The following is a 19,587-nucleotide window of genomic DNA, read 5'->3' as shown; positions in this document are numbered from 1 at the left end:
GGATTAGTTCTGTTGACTGCTAGACATTGCGGGATATGTTGCTTGTATGTTAGTGTATGGCTCCCTTTTTCATTGATTAACTTTGTAGTAGATCTCTACCTGTTGTGATCCTCAGGAGTTGTCCATCAATTTGGCACATTACATGTAATTCTTTTTGTTTGAGGTTGTGATAGCGCTGAATGAGAGGTACATACAACAGTTCCTCAATTTTCCAACCATCATGGTGTTCCTTTAGTAATGTGATTGCATCCATCCTAGCCTTCCTATACTCATGCTGCACAATGTATCCCTAGACCTTGCTATGGTCATGTTGTGCTGTCTGTCACCTGGCCTTCCTGTGCTCGTAACCCACCATGCTGTCCATCTTCCGATCTCTCCTCACTCACATGCAGCCTGCACTGGGCCTCCCCATTGTCCCCCCCAAGTTCAAGCATGGCCTGCGCTGGACCTCTAGGACCTCTTCCACATACCCCACTCCTCTGTAGCACCTCCGTCCTCCTCATCTATGGTTCTCATCAGCTCCTATTTAACGAACTACAGATCTTGAGCTTACAACAGCAAGTCAGGATTGTCAATAAGTGATGTGGTTACATAACATCACACTTTTTAGTGATACCAATCTGGTCCCAACTGCCACCATTACATGAGGATTACCTATGTATTCTCTTACATTATTGCCTGTGGATTTTTATACTGATTCTTATCATTTGGTGGTGTTTTTTTCACAGTTTTTTTAGTTGAATTTCCATAACTTGATTTTTTTCATAGAAGTCCAAGACAATATTTTTCTGTCACCATTACAAAGCTTTTATTCCACTTTCAAAAAAACTGCTATATTTTTAAATCTTGGAAGAAAGTAACAAAGATGTTCTGGACTTGAATGTTAAGATAAGGCCGCCAAGAATGCACCACTAAATATAGAGTTTTCTTCCACTCCCAGGCATGAGGCAGAATCCAGCCTTTTTCATAAAGACTGGTTTTGCTTCAGTTTTCTATCTTTCTTTTTGCCCCATAGGCTCATTGCAGTCCTTCAATGGGCTGCATCCCATGTATTTTGTTTGACCAATGCTATTTTGTGGATAGTTTCTACAGAAGTATTTGGTTTGGTGTCCTGCAAGCAATAGCAAATGTAACTAAATATCAATCTTTGTGGGACATTCTATTTCAGTAAAAATGTAAATGCCTTCATAAGATTATTGTATTATTCAATACTGAATTTGTGTAAGGGTTGAATTGGTGAGATGAGAGTCCCTGATTATCATGGAAGAGGAAGCCATTTTATAAACATGATGTCTGAGGGGAAAAAAGTTTTTGTGGGGCTTAAAGTTGGTGGGTGAGAAGATTCCTTGTATACTATTAGACACAGAAATTCTTGACAGGTGATTCTTTGCAATAAAATTAATTATCTAACTTTTTAGAAGTTACATGGGAATTCTGAGCTAAGAGAGAATTATCCAATTATACCTGGTATGAAATCTTGACAATTTGATGTGTGAATTGAGTTCAAGATTAAAATTGGAAATGTGAATAGTGTTTGAACATTTAGATTGTCACTGCATGTGGAGGACTTTACAATAACAAAATGAATTCTTGAATTTAAAAATCACATGTATTACAAAAATTTTAGAAGAAAAGGAAATGTATAGGTTGAGTCAACAGGCTAAGAGGTTGCCCCAGTCTGCCATCATTGCCACCTCCTCCTTACTCTCATAATCCCTTTAGACCATTGATTAACAACCACTTTATGGCTAGGGAGTATTATTTTAATATCACCATTGAGGTAAGGCTAAAAATTTAGGCCTGGTTTTTTATGGGGGGAGGGAGCACGGACATTGGAAGATTCAGAGAAAATTCAGTACCAAATAAGTGTTTAGGTATAGTAGAGGCTTTAATTGTTACTATACTCAACTGAAAAGGTTTTTTTCTCTCTCCAAATAATGATTTTTAATGTTGGAGGAATATATTAATGGAGGCAATGTATTTTTATGTCTCATTTGCCTTTGGGCATGAGGTGGGTGGTTGCTGTTATTCTGAGTAAGTATTGTGTTCGAAGGAAATAATAAGAATTGTGATTCCGATAATTATATTTTGATGCCAGACTTGAACGCCTGGACTTAGATATCTTGGGGAAAGTGAATTACCCAATCCTGGCCTAGAACCAAGCGTTTGGGTCTGATATACATGCCAAAAAGCCATCCCAGTTGATTTACTATTACTGCAGCAAACAAGTAATAATCAGAAGAAAAGTTCGACTGCCTCATTCTGGAAAATCCTTGTTGAGAGGAGTTGGAGTCATTGCAGTTTTCTGGAATGACTGGCCATCTGATTTGTTTTGGGAATTCACCAGAAATCTTCAGCATGTGTCAATGTGTTTGGTAATCCATATGTATGCCCTCAGATCTCATATGAAGGTGTTCTTTAAATGAGGTATTGGATGGTGCAGCTATTTCATATTGTGATTTTAAAAATTGTAGCTTTTGAACCTGCTGCAGTTTACCAGCCTTCCCAAATATACTAAGACATATAACAGAATTCATGAGTACACTAGCCATTGCTGTAAGATAGCATGATTTTAGATTAATACAAAATTATTATTTTATTGGTTGGTTGGTTCTTTGTGCTGCCAATCTCATCCAGAGGCAACTTTGAATGGCTTACAAACATTAAAACCAGAAACATTAAATGATAAAACAGTAATAAGAATAATCATAGTTATACCAAAAAAGTATCTACTAGCCATCTCCAGAGTGATCCCACGTGTTGGGTCCCAAGGCCCATTGGCAGAACCATGTTTTCAGGTCCTTAGGAAGGTCAGGAGGGTCCGTTATAATGTTCCAAAGGACAAGAGCCATGGCAGAAAAGGCTCTTCTCCTGGAACCCATCTGCCAGAATTTCTTGGCTGATAAAGTCCGTAGCATGTGCTCTGTTGATATGGGTGGGATGTGCCAATCCCATTGGGGTGAGATGGTTCCTCGGATAGCCTTTACCCATGTCATACAGGGCTTTAAAGCTAATAACCAGCATCTTGAATTGTACTTGGGAGCAAACTGGCAGCCAATATAGCTTGCAGAATAGTGGTGTAACATGGGCCAGTCTGCGGGGGAGTCTCAAGAACTGCTTCAGCCATCACAATCTGCACTAGGGGTAGCTACCAAATTCTCTTCAAGGGTAGCCCCCATATAGAATGCATTACATTAATTCCAGCGTGAAATGACTAAGGCTTAAGTGATTGAGTGCAGGGACTCCTGATCCAGAAGCGACACAACTGGCACACAACATGAAGTTCGGCAAAAGCTTTCCTGGCCATGACTGTCACCTTGTCTTCAATCAGGAGTAGAGAATCCAGAAGAATTCCCAAGATGCGCACAGAGTCTGGGATAGTGCAACCCCATCCAGAATTGTTCAAGAGTCCTGTATCTCAGAGCTCCATGCATTCAAATCCATTCGTTCTTACCAGGGTTCAGCTGAAGCTTGTGGTCCCCTGTCCAGGCCCCCACAATCTCCAGGCACTTCAAATGGACAACTGCAGCTTCACTTGAGTCACTGGAGTGGAGAATGTAAAATTGGGTACCAGGCACATTGATGATACCTCAACCCCTGGTGGTAGAAAATCTCACTTACCAGCTTTTTTTTTAAAGCCATGCAGAGTACTAGGTCTGCAGAATGCCACAGAGGACTGGCTATGGCTGGATCTCTCACTTCCTAGTAATACTGATTAGGACTGGCCTTGAAAAAAGGAGCCAAACCAGTGCAAAAGTGTGCCTCCCATCCCCTATAGCTGGCCCCAAAGAGTGCCATGGTTGATGGTATTGAAGGCCACTGAGAGGTCAAGAAGAGCAAGGATGGTTGCACTACCCCTATCTTACTCTTGTCAGAGATCATCAACAATCGCAACCAATGCTGTTTCCATCCCATAACAGGGCTTGAATCCCTGACTGAAAGGAATCCAGGTAATCCATTTCATCCAGGACTTTCTGAAGCTGCCAGGCAACCACTTTTTCTACCACATTCCTTAGGAAAGGAATATGAGAGACTGGATAAAAATTGTCCAGGCACGTGTGATCCAAGATGCTTTTTTAAGCAGAAGGCAAACAAAGGCCGCCTTAAAAGGCTCCCGTAATATCTTCTCCTGCAGTGTGGAATTAATCACTGCTTTGACCATCCTGGTGATCACCATCTTGGAGGCTTTCATCAACCAGGAGGGACAGGAATCAACAGGTAATTGCACTGACATTCATTTCAGGAGCTCCAACCTGACTGACCTGATCTCAGGTAACTAGGCAATATCCATCCCAGGCATGTCAGATGAATTTGTACCACATTCTAATTGGGAATGAATCCAAGTGTTTCATTAGGTGTTAAGCAAATTCCTCTGAACATAAACATCCAAGCCCTGTCCTAGGAAGGATTGAGTGATCCGGAACAGGATTGCTGGGCAACATTCTGACGATGCAATAAGGATGGATAAATAGTAATGTTTTGCCACTCTTACTGCCACAAGATAAGCCTTGATATGTCTCTTAAGTCATGTCAGGTTGGAGTCATCCCTCATTTTCTTGCAGTGGTACAGTAAATGTCTTTTAACCCTTTTTCAAAACCCAAAAGCTCATTGGTGAATCACTAGAAGGGTTAGGAGCAATGGATCAAGAGAGACCACACAGACATGATCTTGTTCAAATCCTTAATTACCTTCAGGGCATCACCAGAAATTCGGCAGGACCATGCAGCAAGGCCTCTGGGATAGCCCCAGTTTTCTCTGAAACCTACTTGGGTCTATCAGTTGCCAGGGGCAGATCACACAAATGGGTCTGGCCTCCCTGAGGAGGGAGCAGTAAGAGAATTTGAAGGACAGAAGTGTGTGATCTGACCCTGACAAGGGGGAAATGGACAAGTTCCCCCATTAGGCCACGTTCCCATTGTCCTACCAAGAAAATCATATTCAGTGTGTGGCCACTGTCCTGGGTTGGATCTGAGATTATCTTGGATTGGCCCATGGCTGCAAGGGTAGCCATGAACAACTGAGCTGCTTCCAAGGCCACACTTGCAGAAATATAATTATAAACTTTTATCTGTGGGTAGGATGCAGTGGCATCCTTCAGCAAGTTGCAATCATCCATGAAGCCATATTGTAATTTGTTTGCCTTTGAACATGGTCAGGTATGAAGAATCAGGACTATACAGTAAGTTCCAGTTAAACTGATTTATTTACCATGCCTATACAAAATAATCTAGCAAAACATTCAGTACTAAATTGACACCACAGTAGACAATGGGATTCAAGAGGGCCTAGACCTGGACTGCTTGTGGAAATGTAGTGACTCTAGACTAATTTCGTTCCTGACTCCACCTCCAGACTCTGCCTCTACCTCTCTACATACTCTATATGTATAGAGTAATATGTACTTGCAATACATGATGTATAGTTGAATGTGGTGCATGAATCAGGCTTCTTCAACGTATCACAATAAAATCACACCATGATAAAGTGATTTGTGAGCCCATTCAACAACTGCTTGTCATTATCTTCACATAAAACCAAGCTGAAATAAATCACATTTTTAATGGAATGTTTGTTACGCAATTGGTTCCTATTTGTTATGGTTGAATAATTCTTCTGCCTTGATTGGCTGTAATTCTGGTTCTCATACTTTGGCTTATCCATTCTATGCTGAATGGAGAGGAAAATATAAGGGAATGATGTCTTTGCCATGATTATGATGAAAACAATAAACAATGCACTGGGTCCCAGGCCTGGAAAGGTTGAGTAAAAGCAAAATTCTTGCCTAAGGGCTGTATTTTCTTAATGTATCCACCGTGGATGGCACGAATGTCTTTTTTCCATAGGAATAATGAATTGAATGCCCATGCCAGGAAATAGAGCCAGCATATGGCTCTCTCGGGAACACAGCAGGCCAGAATGACACAAATGAATGATATTTGAAATGTATAAAGTGTTTTGCATTCCAAAAGTGGAAATGAGATGGAGAGAAGTGTCAATTACTTGGCAAATTAGCTTTCAGAACATGCCATACAGTAGGCAGCTGCTTTTGGTTGACATCAATCACAGCACGGAAGTAATCTGCCTTACCTCTCAGCCAAGAATTGATATTTTAGAGCATTCTTGTAAGGCATCAGGAATCAGCAAAATACTTTCACTATTGCTGCAGATTCTCTTATACATATCAAAAATTCCGGCTTTCTTAGAAATGGATTAATAACAAGAAGTTTTCATAGCTGCATCATCCAAGAGCATTTTCTTCTATTGATCAGTTGTTTTTATTTAAAATAGTAATTACGGGAAAAAGAGAGAGTTCCAAATCCACATGCTAAAGAAGTACAACCAAAAATGATGCAGTTGCTTGCTTTTGGTCTGTAAGTACCAGAGTATTTCAGCACAAACCCATCCTCTTTTCCTTTCTTTTTCCTATTTGTTCCTGGCCAACTGTTTATTTCATAAGCTTTAATATTTTATTGCTATTATTATTGATTGTGTGCACATTTGCAGCAATAATAAGTACTTACACAACTTGGGTCTAATAGATATTTGACTAATGGGAATACAGTTAGTGCGATTCTTTAATGAAATGCCAAATAACTATTGTGAAAATAGTTGGAAATTTTTGGTATGTCCAGTTGGACGGGTTTGTACATTGCTCTAATGTGATTTTTTTTTAGTATGATTGATAATCTCAAACACTGTCATTTTTATATGGTATCCTTCTGACCAGATTTTCATACAGTTGTTGGGGAAAAGGCAATCAAAGTTGTTTTCAGCCATACTGCTCATGGTTTTTAGCTAAACTGGATTTGCAGCTGTATTGTATGGATACATCTTATAGCTTGTTTGATAAATTATATTAAAAACAAGACATGTTTGGACACAGCATGTAAGTGCAGACAATGTGCTATGAACAAACCAGCCCCGCTGTGTCTACTAATTGCTGTAATTATTAGGTAATGCAGCTTGTTTCTAGTTAATACAATTAATCTGTAACCGGAATCATCATTCAGTTACAAACCTGAGTACAAACTACTGATAATTTTATAGGATGCTCTTGAAAATTATAGAAATCTTTATAAAAATCTTTAGTATTTTATTCATAATTGTACAATGATAACCGTAGGCATATTTTTAACATCAAGGGTCTTTATTATTCACACACACATGCTTACTTGGCCTTGTTTGGAACCTTCTAGGACTTAGAAGCCTCACTATTCAAATATCATGTGACTAAGCACAACTCTCACCAAACTCCTTCAGTTTAATTTTTAGTGGCCATTAATGATTTGCCTGTTGTTTTTTTACATACTTCCTTTAATCTTATCTCAGCTTCCTTCAAAACTCTTTACAGTTCATGAAGATATTTTGTCTTCCATTCATGTCATAGAGGACTGAGTTATGATTCTATTTCACTTCTGGAGTAGACTTACTTCTCAGATAGGCATAAATGATTGCTTTTTTAAAAAAAACTGGTGAAAACCCAGTCATTGTCATGCTCCCACTAACAGGTCCATTACATGCATTCTACTTATTTTCAAGTCACTCACGGGAGTAAGCTTTTAGAGTGGCAACTTTATATTTGTTGTATTCTTCCAAGCCTCCTACTATGTCCTATGTACCAATTTGTCTGGCTGTTCTCTTGTCTCTGAATGTTCCAACCCATAGAGAGTTATCAGATTTCAGCTGCCCCATTGTTGGCACTGAGAAAATTGCTCTAATAACCCTATACTGTTTGATTCCAACTAGGTCAAAAAGAAAAATAGTTCAAAATTGTGTGACATTTATTTTTTTGCCTACTGTCCAACATTGTTTCTATACTTCGTTAAAAATAATTTCTTCTCCATACAACAGCTTTTAGTTTATTTGAATATTCAAACCTTATAAAAGAGACTATATTTTTATATCAAATAATGTTGCCCAGATACTTTTATAGATACTGAGATAAATATATATAATTGGAATCATATTCATTTGGAATTTTCTGGAAAATCTATACCTGAAGACTGTATTTCTGATGCTTTCCTAGTCTCTGATATTGTCATCTGCTATTCCTTCAGAAGAGTTTGATTCCTTTAGTCTACTAATGAGTAGGACGGCACATCCACTATGGTCTTGATTTTCAGTAGTCTACTGAAATGTAGCATGATAGGTTAGTGCTATCATTTGCAATCGTAATTACAGTGCTTTCAGTCTACCACTGCATCTTATGTGTGAAGCATCATAGCATATGAACAAACTCAAGCACCTCACCTTTTGAAAGTTATCCAGTGCTTCCCAAGGTAGTCTTAATGCCAGTCTGTCCAGATTATATCAGACAGTTCTGTGGGAGTCTGCTATGTAAACAAGATGGCACAAAATCCATCCCTCTTTTGCACTTTACTTTGTAGATCTCTATTGGCTGTGCCTTCCATTCATCTTCATTCTGACAATTCTTATAGCTGTAGAGGATGCGCTCAATATTTTAGGCAAATGGTATACCTATTGGAGAGATCTGTAGGATGACTGCCACTCAAATATAAAGGAAATTATTCAGTGAAAAAGTTCAGGATTTCTAAGCATCTATTAGAATCCATGCATTGGTTGCCTTTGATAATAGCAAAAAAGCTGATGGATCCTAAGTTATATTCCCCAAAGGAAAAAGAAAATTTTCTTTGACCCTGAGCATACCTAGTAAAGTTTTTAAAAAGAGGGGGGAGGGGAAAAAGCTCCAAAGAACAATGATCAACAATGAATTTCCCTTATAAACCAAGCAGGCTTATGAACATCTGCCACAGGAAAAATATATTCAGACAAATACAGTCTTTTAATAGTATTTACTCAGCAAAGCAAAATTAAGGTGCCAGGAGGGAGGGCAGCTGAATATGCAATTGCTTCCAGTGAAATTATCTTTTAGGTTCTGTATGCAGGAGTCAACTCATATTTGAAACCTCATTTCTATGAAATGAAATTATTTTAAGAATGGATAGATTCCAGAGCACCAGGAAGCATCACGGGACAATGGATATTGCAGGAACTCCTGAAAATAATTATTTACGCTCTTAAGGGATTATTACTTCACCACAAAGAGAGAGGTGATCCTGAATTCGAGCTTGACATTATTCCACTGTTCCTTTTAAAAAAAAAATCATTGTGTTTTTATACATCTTCAGAGTTCAAGCCAGATTTCGTGTTGTTGAGTAAGACGCTAAAGATCTGAATATTTCTGTTCAAGAAGACATTTCTCCTTATGCTGGATAGCTGCAGATTTTTTCATAAACAACTAGCGACTGTGAAAGTTACTTTTCAAATATCCCCAGTGCCCTAATTAAGCTGCTTACACTTTCACGTGGCTTCCTATACCCTATATTTGGTACACATAGACTTTATATTTCCTTTGCTTTCAGTGAACCTTTTTTCAGTGTAATGTACATCTTAAGATGTTGTTTTCTATTATTCCTGTACTTCTTAACCACCCCAATCTGGCCAATGTATTATGTGTTTTGTATTGTGATTTTTAACAGAATAAATTATACAATGCTTTTGATTGATTGGTAACTGGAAAAGCCAAGACACTGATTATGATTCAAGTTTGAAAATGTACTTCAATATGCCATAGAAATTGTTGCTAGAAATTGCTGTGCATCTGTCTGGGTTGTTACCTACATTTTGCCGTGATCTCTAGTAGGATTATTTTTTCTATGTAACATATACCAAAATAAAATCAAGAAAGGAATAGACAGGTTACACTTTTAAAACCAAGTTTTGGCGACAAAGGTTGTTTACTGGGTGGCATCATTATGTCATTAAGTAAGTCTAGGATTTTCAGATTTGCTTTTGAAGGGTTATTTTATTGGGGTGGCTGAAGTTTGAAACGTTTCCCTGCCTTCTTTTTGGTATTAAAAAAGGGTAGGCAAAATCTCACTTCCCTTTTATTTATATTTGTCATTTGTATCTGTCCTTCAGCCTATAAGGCACTCAGTTTGACAGTGATTGTGGGCTGCAGGTTGGCCAACCCATTCTTGCTAAACATTCCTCAAAGAGTTTTCAATTTAAAGCTGTCATAAATTACAAGACTCATAAACTGGTTCGAGTAGTCCAAGGTGAGACTACTAGCAAATACTTTTATCAAATAAATAAATAATATCCAAATATCAGAGCCATTTGGATCTTTGATCTTTGAAAATGAAAGTTAACTTTTCCTAAAGTCTTTGTTTCTTGGAATGTATGCGCACAATCTTTTTATAAGCACTTTCAAGGCTTTTCTAAAGACAAATGCTTTAATGAAGGCCTGATTTACATTGCCCCTCATAATTCTCGGTTTCTGCCAAAATCAAACTTAAACTATGAGTGTCTGTCTGCAGATAAGAGCAGTCTGTGTTCTATCTTTGGAAGAGCACTTACCCTACTTGCTGGCTCCCCGCTCTCAGGAGAAATGGATGACTATTGTGATAAAACTACTTTGATTGTATTTTGCTTGTTCTAATAGACTCTAATAGTTTATCTAATCATTTATCTAATAGACTCTGTACCCATCATGAAAACTCCTTGGTGGAAGGGGTGTTGGGGGGTGGGGGAACAGATTTAATGAGAGCATAGCAAAAGAGCATTAAAAGAGACCAGCCTTATATTAGGCTTATTATATGCTTTTAAGAATTGTCTGTCCATCATGAAAATTAAGATAAAACAGAGAATAAGTATCACAATTTAGTCAGCATCAGCCACTTCCTGATTCATCTTATACTTTTTACATGTTTTTTTCTGTAACTCCAGAAGAAAATGAGCATAGCCTGTTGCAGTTGCATATAAGAAAATGTTACAGTACAACCTTACTGTAACATTTTCTTAATTCAATATTTACATTTCGTCTCACTCTGCTACAGAATATTTCAGTAGCAATTCATACAGATAAATAACTTATTTGTGTTTACTTGGCTTTGTTGTCTCTTTATTCTTACTATGAATACATTTGCTAAGAAGTCAGATACAGAACCTCTAATGCAGAGGTCCCCAAACTTGGCAACAGCATAGCTGGCTGGAGAATTCTGGAAACTGAAGTCCACAAGTCTTAAAGTTGCCAAGTTTGGAGACCTCTGCTCTAATGTATTGCAAAATAGGCAAACGGCATTAGGTTTATCTCTAGAACTTAACTGATGATATGAAAATCTTGGAGTATCTTCTTTGTACTCTCTGCTTAAAAAAATCTCCCATTCCTTGATGTGAATATGCTGGAAGGTTTCGCTCTCTGGTTTTTTTTTTTTTTAATTGAATGGTTTCTGTTAAAGGGAAAATTCCTCATAATTCATGATTTTAGCAATGCCAGACCTAAAGAAACAGGCAAGCAAAGATTGTTATTGTCCAAACTGCTAGTTATCTTGAAATGAATAACCACCAAAATATGACTGAATGTTAATGTAGTGAATGTGAATGTGTTTCATTTAAGCTAAAGTGAAAAATCTTGGGATTCATAACACTGTTTATTTAAATGGTATAAAAAAGAACTTCTGTGATTCTGTTAGCAGAAACACCAATATTTATGTGTTGTAAATAAGCTGCAATTTCTTACTTTGTAAATTTATATTAAGAGTCATATTCAAAAACTCTGACCCTTGTACAATTACAAATAAATAACATTGTCCCTTGTGCTTTCTTTTGGCAGGTCCTTGACCAGTATGAAAGAGAAGGCTTTAATTTCCTAGCAAAGGTTTTTAATTCTTCCCATTCATTCTTAGAAGATCTTACAGGTCTGACTTTGTTGCATCAGGAGACCCAAGCTGCTGAGGTAAGGTCCAAAAACAAAAGAAAATAAGAGTAAGATTTATTGCTGTTCAGCTTCATTAATTAGTAACAACTTAGAGTGGATTTTTTAGTGATTAATATTTTCACATAATTTGCATGAATCCGATTCATGCAGCAGTTGTTAGAACTCATTTTTCCTTAAAACTCCATCAGATTATTAAACTATATATCCACAGCCCACAGTGGATTCAGTTCACTATTATTTTAAGGCTAAATAAAAAACAGTTTCTATTTAATTCTACATATGTGGAGTCATCTATCTATGTGGTCACTAGGAGTTGAAAACAACTTGAATGGCAAATATTCAATAGGTCAGTCAATATGGGAGTGAATATGAGGTACATCTGACGGAAAAATTTGCTGGTGATTTTTCTGGTGCCATTACTATGGTAAAATGTGGTATTTTAATTATTAACTACTATCAAAATAATTGTTATAGGATAAAACAGCATTAAATTTCTGTTTTCAGTTTTGCAAATGCTAGTTTATTTTAGGAAATGGCAATATATTACCTCTCCTATTTAAATGTATTAGCCACCAAACTCCAATAAGCTCTGTATATTACAACTTTGTAACTCCATAAATGGAACTATATTGTGTCTTCATAACTTACCTTTTGTCCTTTCATCTGTTTGGAGTGTTTGAGCTATTTGGAGTGTTTGGAATATTAAATGATTAACAGATTGGCCCTAGTTGGCACTGTGCTTTCTTCGTATTTGTTATTGGTCCTGTTTTGGTATTAGCCACTGAGTCTCAATTTGTGAAGTGGGCACCCATATAAATCAAGTAAATTAATAACGAAGTATATCTCCAGACCATCACTTTTCAGTTCTTGTGTGAATGCTGTTCTTCGACTAGTAAACTACCTGGTGCTTCTCAGAGTAATTGTTTTTTGAGGACTTGCAGGATTCAAAACTCCTAACAGCTGGCTAAAGCTATCAAGTCCTAATTTCAGCTCTGAATAGCTTTTAGGTCTCTTATAGTTTATTATTAGAGCCTGAATGTGGCCTTGGTATAGACCAAAATAAACTATACTTTCTCTTTTTCTGATCTGTTTTGGTAAAGTTATTTTCACTGAGGTTTCACATTTCTGTTACAGGAAATTGGTTTGGAGTAAAGAGCAGAGAGCCATTATTAGAGTGCATTTTTCGACCTCAAAACATGGGTAGTTGCTGCTTTTTTTCCACAGTCTTATGACTCATGAACGCCTGGCTGTTTAGTTTTAAAATCTGTCCTGTAAGAAGCATTGCCTTTTCTGAAAGAGTGTCTGTCTTTTTATTCATCTAGATGTGAGGGAGAGTCTGAAGTCAATTCCATTTATACCTAGTAGTACAACATTATGTTTAGTTTGAATGGTTAAAATCATTAGTTATTACTTAATAGTTGTATCCCGTATGTCTCCTTCCTTCCTCCCTTCCTTCCTTCCTTCCTTCCTCCCTCCCCCCTTCATTATTTCATAGTTATATATGTCAGGATTCGCACTAACCATTAGTAAATATTGTAACACTCTGGTTAACAGCTGAGATGGACTGGAATCACTTAACTAAATGAAATTCACCAAATATGGATTACACAGTCTAAACTTTGAAGTACAATATTGTAAAAGGGAATAATTGTATATGTGGTACCTATTAGTGTTATTGTCAAGCAATCCAAAGTCTATGTCTTCCTGCTATTGCACCTGAAGTGCCACTAGTAATTGATACCCTAATCAACAATTGCTTCCATATTTTTGCATTTTGGGGGGGTAGGATTACACTGTATTCCTTTCCCGCTCCTTGTTTTCAATATTACTCTCTCTTGGGGTAGCTACATCAATAACCCAAACATGGTTTTTTTCAGGGACAGTAATGCCTGGTGTATTATGTTCCCAGTATTGGATCAGTCTAAATTTTAAAATCCTATACAAATTTTGTTCTATCATTTTCAGTGACTGTGATTTCATGTTTCCAATAATTCATATTGTTTTTAACTAATACTTTTACATAAATATCAGAGTAATATCTTCCCAACATCCTCATGTATTATTATCCTTGGGAACTGTTCTATTTGTCTCTCCCCGCGGTCTCCGTCCATTGTATTTTGCTATATATAGTTTGGAAGAGGCTTACAGTAGTTGGGACTAGTGTTAAAATTTTAATTTGACTTTCCTATATTGCCCGTATCCCTTCACCCACTTTTAGCATCTATTGCTTCTCAAGTGACACTTTTTAATTTGGATTATATATTTAGAACTGCAGCTCTTTTTCATATTGTAACAAAGGTAAATGTTAGTAAAAGTAACATATTTCCTGGGACAGCTGAACTTTCAGAGAAGGTAAACAAAGAAAAAAGATGAAACTTTGAATTGTATTGTTGGGGAAAACATAAAATTCCTCGGATCAGAAAAACAAATAACTGAGTACTAGATGAAATAAAATCAGGCTGTTCTCTGGAAATACTAATAATGAAGTTAAAGCTTAAATATTTTGGGCACATAACAAGATGGCAACTGTCCTGATGAAAAAGGAGAGGAACTTGATTCATGGAAAAAATAAGACAATTGAAAAAGAGATTGACAGAAGTCAAGGTGGCTAAATGCTGTTCATGATACAAACACAGCCTAACTCAAAGAAGCAATTATTGTGCTGATGGTCAGTCATGGTGAAATTATACTATTCAGTCGCTGAAGAATAAGAAGTGCATAAATTTTAGTTCAGTAAAAATTAGTTTAGTAAGAATAGAGATTTGGCAAAACCCATCAGATTTGTGACAAAACTATTATGGAATTCTATGGTCAAAAGTCCTCAATTTTCTACTTTGAGGCAGTTTCTTCTGTAAGGGTCCCATGAATATTACATCAGAAAACATCTGATTTAGCATGCAAGGGCAGAAAATGGCTGCTGGATGAATATAAATACAGTATTTACTATTACAATTAAACATATGTTTCACAGAAGATTTCAAAGGCATGTATATTACTACAAACCTGTCTTTTTTTATAATCTGTAAGATATTAGAGAAGATTGGCTATAGGCAAGTTAAGAGTTCTGAAGGAACCAACAATTCACCAGTGAGTTAAAACCAGAGTCAGGAACCAGTTTATTTTTCACTCATAAAGTTCAGGCTCAAGTCAGAGTATCACAGTACATATTCCTATCTGTTCTTGGAACTCAGAACCAACGCCAAGCTTTGGGAGACCTGAAACCTACCTTGGTAGGAAAAGACTAGATAGGATCCATTTTGCTCAGGTGAATTTGCCACTGCTCCTTTTCTCTTTCTCTTGTTCTCTGTTTGCTCCCTCTGTTTACAGGTAAACAGTTCTTAGCTTTGGTCTACATATTAACTTGGTTTGTAAGTGATAATCATAATCAGGTAATTTATCTGCAGGCAACATCAATAAAATTTTATAGTTGCTGGTATTCTTTTAATACTAAGATCATTTTAACAAGACCATCTTTTAGGTTCATATAAGCAACTTTTAAAAATAAATCTAATTTGAATCAATTGCAAAAGCATTTCCTTAAAATATATTTTCCATGTTGGTTGTTGTTCTTTATAGCAGGTTCCAATGCAGTAAATTATAAATAGCTTGTTGGAGACACTTTCTGTTAATAACTGAAAAGAGCAAGAACTGCAACAAGTAAGAATTACAACTTTTTTGCTGTAATTAAATACATAAATTATAGAACAGTTTATCTACAAACAAATAAATAACTCTATCTTATATAAGCCCCTGTACATCTTTAGAACTGGAAGAGAAAATCATAGTTTCATTTGTACAAATTACTTCCAGATGTAGATTTCATAAATGTATAACATCATTTCTATGAATTATTCAGAGCAAGTCTGCATCATATAAACTGAGTTTTTTTAATATTCTATATGCATATCATTCAGTGTTTAAAGTTGTTTTCTATTCATACAAGATTAATTATGACACTTAAAAGAGTATTTTAATTATTCACATCACACTGTGAAGTAAGTTTGTAGTAGGTAGGTATTCCCATTATGTATGTACATAACCAACAGTACTTTTCTGGGACTTCATGATATGATGCTATTATGATTTGGTTGTCCTCTGCATTATATTTCCCTCCTATGCACAAGACAGGAGGAAAGTAAGATATTTGGAAACCACTTCCCCTGGTCCTTCCTCTTGCTGTTCTTCATAGAAAAGGCTAACAAAATTGTTATTCTTCTTCACAATCATGACTTTATTGTGAGAGTGTCCATACTATAAACAGAAACAGTTTACTATACTGTTTATAGTATTTATGGATACTATAAACAGAAACAGAGAGTTTGTGGATGAGTCTTTGAAATAAATACTCATATACTAAGATAGATAGATAGATAGATAGATAGATAGATAGATAGATAGATAGATAGATAGATAGATACCCATCGCAACCCATGGACAACATTTGTCCAGGTTTTCCTGTCCTTTACCATCCCCCAGAATCCATTTAAAATAGATAGATAGACAGACAGACAGACACCATGTTCAGTAATAGGCCATTCATAGCATACAGTTGTAAGCTCTATTACTAGTTATTTAATATTGTTTTGATACAATATTTGCATTTTTCACTGATATAATTGTGTTTAAATGTGAGGCAAAAAATTCTACTGAATCAGTGTTCAGGATAATGAAAGTAGCAAATCATTGCACAAAGTACATTAATGATGAACAAATTCCCCAAGAGGCGGACTGGAGAAGTTTCAGATTACACAAGAAGAATGTGGCTGGTTAGTTTTAAAAATGTATCACAGATCATCATCAGATGTAAAAGTTCCCTGCAAGTGGTAGCCACTGCAGTGAGAGAAGTAAGGAAGCTGGGAGTATTATGAAAATGACAATCTCTTGAGTGATAAGTAGCTTGGACCTACAGATAAACTGGTAAGAATGACCATAAAAGTAGCATAAATATCTTCAATTTAGCTTCATCATGGAAAAATAAGTCCTGTCCTATGAACTACTTTCAGTAATTTGATGTTTCAGATGACAATACCTTTATTCTTGTTCTTCAAATTATTGGCTTGGTAGAAATTAGTCTGTTCTTTCTGTGTGGAACCTTAAGGGACAGCCTGTTTAGTTTGTGGTCAGTACAGCTAAGTTGAGCAATCCTTTTGGACAACTGAAATGAAACAAGACTGTAGAAACTATGATTATAAAATTAAAAGATGGAGAACAAGCCAACCACCAGACCATGGCAAATGTTTGGAAGCCAAATGTAACAAAGCCAGCTAACAATGCAAAGCATAAGTTGTTTGAAAAGTGAAATGAGTACTATTCAATAAGACATTTATACATGGAACTTGCTTTAAAAGACAGAGAAAGAGAAACTAAAGTATAGAAACAAAGCTTTCCTGCATGGAGTTATTCCACCTTTTCTTGTTATAATAATAAATACAGCTTGCTTATTTTTTTCAATATCTACATAAATCTGGCAACATTTTTTCAGTCTCATTGTGACTTTTTCGGCAGTAAAAAATTAAGAATCCTGGCAAGTGTCTATCTTAAACTTTTATCAGATAACATGTTGAATTAGGAATATTCAATATGCAAATCAAATGTTATGGAATCATGGAGTTTCAGAAAATGATTTAGACCAGAAAATCCAACAGGAATCCAAACTAAATCATTTCTGGGAGATGGCTATCCAACCTCCCATAGAATACATCCTACATAAAGGAGCCTATATATTTTATTCTATTTTGTTCTATAGCATACAGGTTATTTACATACAGCTTTTTTCCTCTATTGTTAGAGCTGTTTTCTAAAGGGTTAAGTATGGAGTTTAACAATTTAACATCACTTATTAAGAATATTAATAGGACAGATAGGAGATATTTACAAGATCAAATCATAGGTATTTGTCAACATAGCAGTCAGAAACAATGCCTGTGGTATATATGTAATTCACAACAATTTTCCTATGATTAAAGATCAGGATATTATCTACTATGTTATTCCTGAGTAAGGAAATCACCAGTGGAACTCTTCCAGAAAAAAAGAAACTGCTGCTGCAACTCCTACATTTGTAAATTCATACTTGCCGTTGACTGCATTTAGAAAGCCATTTTCATGTGGCAATTTAAGTCATACTGAAGTAAATAATGGCAACTGGAAAGCAAGAGTATTTTGGATCAAAAAGACTCCTGCCAACAAATAATATCTTAGGTTCACTTTAGGTTCTTGTTGATTTAGTTAACAGTCTAAATCAAAGGGGTCTTGGAAAAGAAGGGAAGTGTCAAATGATCGGAGAACAAATATGACCCTCCTTTTCTAGTAAAAGTGGGGGGGGAGTGGATCCCAGTAATTGCCAACCAGGGAGCCTAACATTATAAAGCAGGTAACGTGCAACCGTTAGCGCTATGATGGCTAAAAGTTATGTGGTTTTGTCAATAATAGTTCAGATATATGCTGTCTTCTTTGACAAATAAATACACTAGAAGACATGGAGAATGTGTTTATAATCTACCTCAGTTTCATCAAAGGTTTTGACATATTCTATTTGACATTCTTACCATGTTAAAATGTAATTTGAATGGCATTAAAATAAAGTGGATCCACAACTGACTGGTTAACAACACTCATAGGATCAATATCAAGATGGAGAGCAGTAACCATTGGGGTCCTGCTGAGATCTGACTTGGTATTATTCAACATTTTATTAATAGTCTGATAATGGAACTAATGGGTTGCTTATCAAACTTGCAAAATTAATATCTATGAGCCAGAGCTAACAAAACTTGCTCCCCTTTGATCTTCAGCCAATTTAATAACTATGGACTGAGGATGGCTTCTTATTTTTACACTCTAACCATTCCCAAGTATAGAAGAGCTTTCTCCCTAGCTTGCTTTAATGTCTTGCCATCAGCACTACTGGATGGGCGATTTAAGAGGCTCCCGATTAATGAGCGGCTATGCCCCTGTGACAGAGCTGAGGTTGAAACCGTGGAGCATGTCCTTTTATATTGCCCTATGTTTAACGCAGGCAGATCTAAGTTACTGTCTCTCCTTGAAACGGACCCTTCTAGACCCAATGTTAGTAATTTGTTCCTCTATTGTCTAGGGGATGGCTCCTCATACATCACTTCTCAAGTTTCCAAATTTTTTTAAAGAGCTGTAACCATCAGAGGAGAATGCTGTAATTCCCCTTCGTCAAGTTTTTGGTGACCAATTGTTCATGATTAATTTTCCCATGTTCTTCTTTTGTTGTACTTGTGTTTTGGTCTATGATCGCAAATAAAGTATTATTATTATTAACTTGCAAAATGTACAAAACTAGGATGACAGAATGAAATTGAATCTAGGTAAATTAGAAATCTGGGGTGAGAGGGAAAATATCTGCAATGAGAACAATGTTTATTGCATTAAGGGGGAAAAATAAAGGCCATCGTGTACAAGATGGAACATTCATGGCTTGGAAGCAATACATATTTGAAGGGCATGGTAACAACAATATGAATATAAGATAGTAGTGTGAGACAGTTGCTAGGACGCCTAATGTAGTTAGGAAAAGGACTATCAATAATATGTGAAGTGTCTTATTTTCTCTGCACCAGTTAAACCACATTTGAATTACTGTTTATTGTGGGAATCACATTTCCTGAAAATCATTGACAAATTGAAACAAGTTCAGTGGAAACAAGATCAGAGGTGACAAAGACGCAAGATATGGAGAAAAACTCTTAAGGAGACATATGGTATCAGGTACACAAAAGCTGCAGGAACTATTTTCTATTGCCACAGTAATTAGCTTCAGAAACAATCGGAAACAATCTAACAATCGGTATAGATTGAAGTTATCTAGATTTCAAAT

At 36.4% G+C, this 19,587-nt stretch overlaps 2 protein-coding genes across 4 annotated transcripts in view; both read left to right on the top strand.

Moving 5' to 3' along the window:
• Positions 1 to 19,587, top strand: part of CNBP (CCHC-type zinc finger nucleic acid binding protein) — a 549,700-nt gene that overhangs the window by 170,890 nt on the left and 359,223 nt on the right. The gene's annotated exons all lie outside the window — the stretch shown is intronic.
• The window catches only part of ATG7 (autophagy related 7), a 100,665-nt gene that overhangs the window by 50,849 nt on the left and 30,229 nt on the right, over positions 1 to 19,587 (top strand). For both annotated transcript variants that reach the window (XM_026724386.2, XM_026724394.2), the window contains exon 17: positions 11,637 to 11,759. In XM_026724386.2, coding sequence (XP_026580171.1) covers positions 11,637 to 11,759 — 123 coding nt within the window. The remainder of the gene's footprint in view (positions 1 to 11,636; positions 11,760 to 19,587) is intronic.

The sequence above is a fragment of the Pseudonaja textilis genome, chromosome 2 (genome assembly GCF_049901715.1).
Source record: "Pseudonaja textilis isolate UNSWEBS1 chromosome 2, rPseTex1.2, whole genome shotgun sequence".
NCBI classification, from domain to species: Eukaryota; Metazoa; Chordata; class Lepidosauria; order Squamata; family Elapidae; genus Pseudonaja; species Pseudonaja textilis.
The sequence above is the reverse complement of the archived record's forward strand: the minus strand, read 5'-3'. Positions and strand labels throughout refer to the sequence as shown.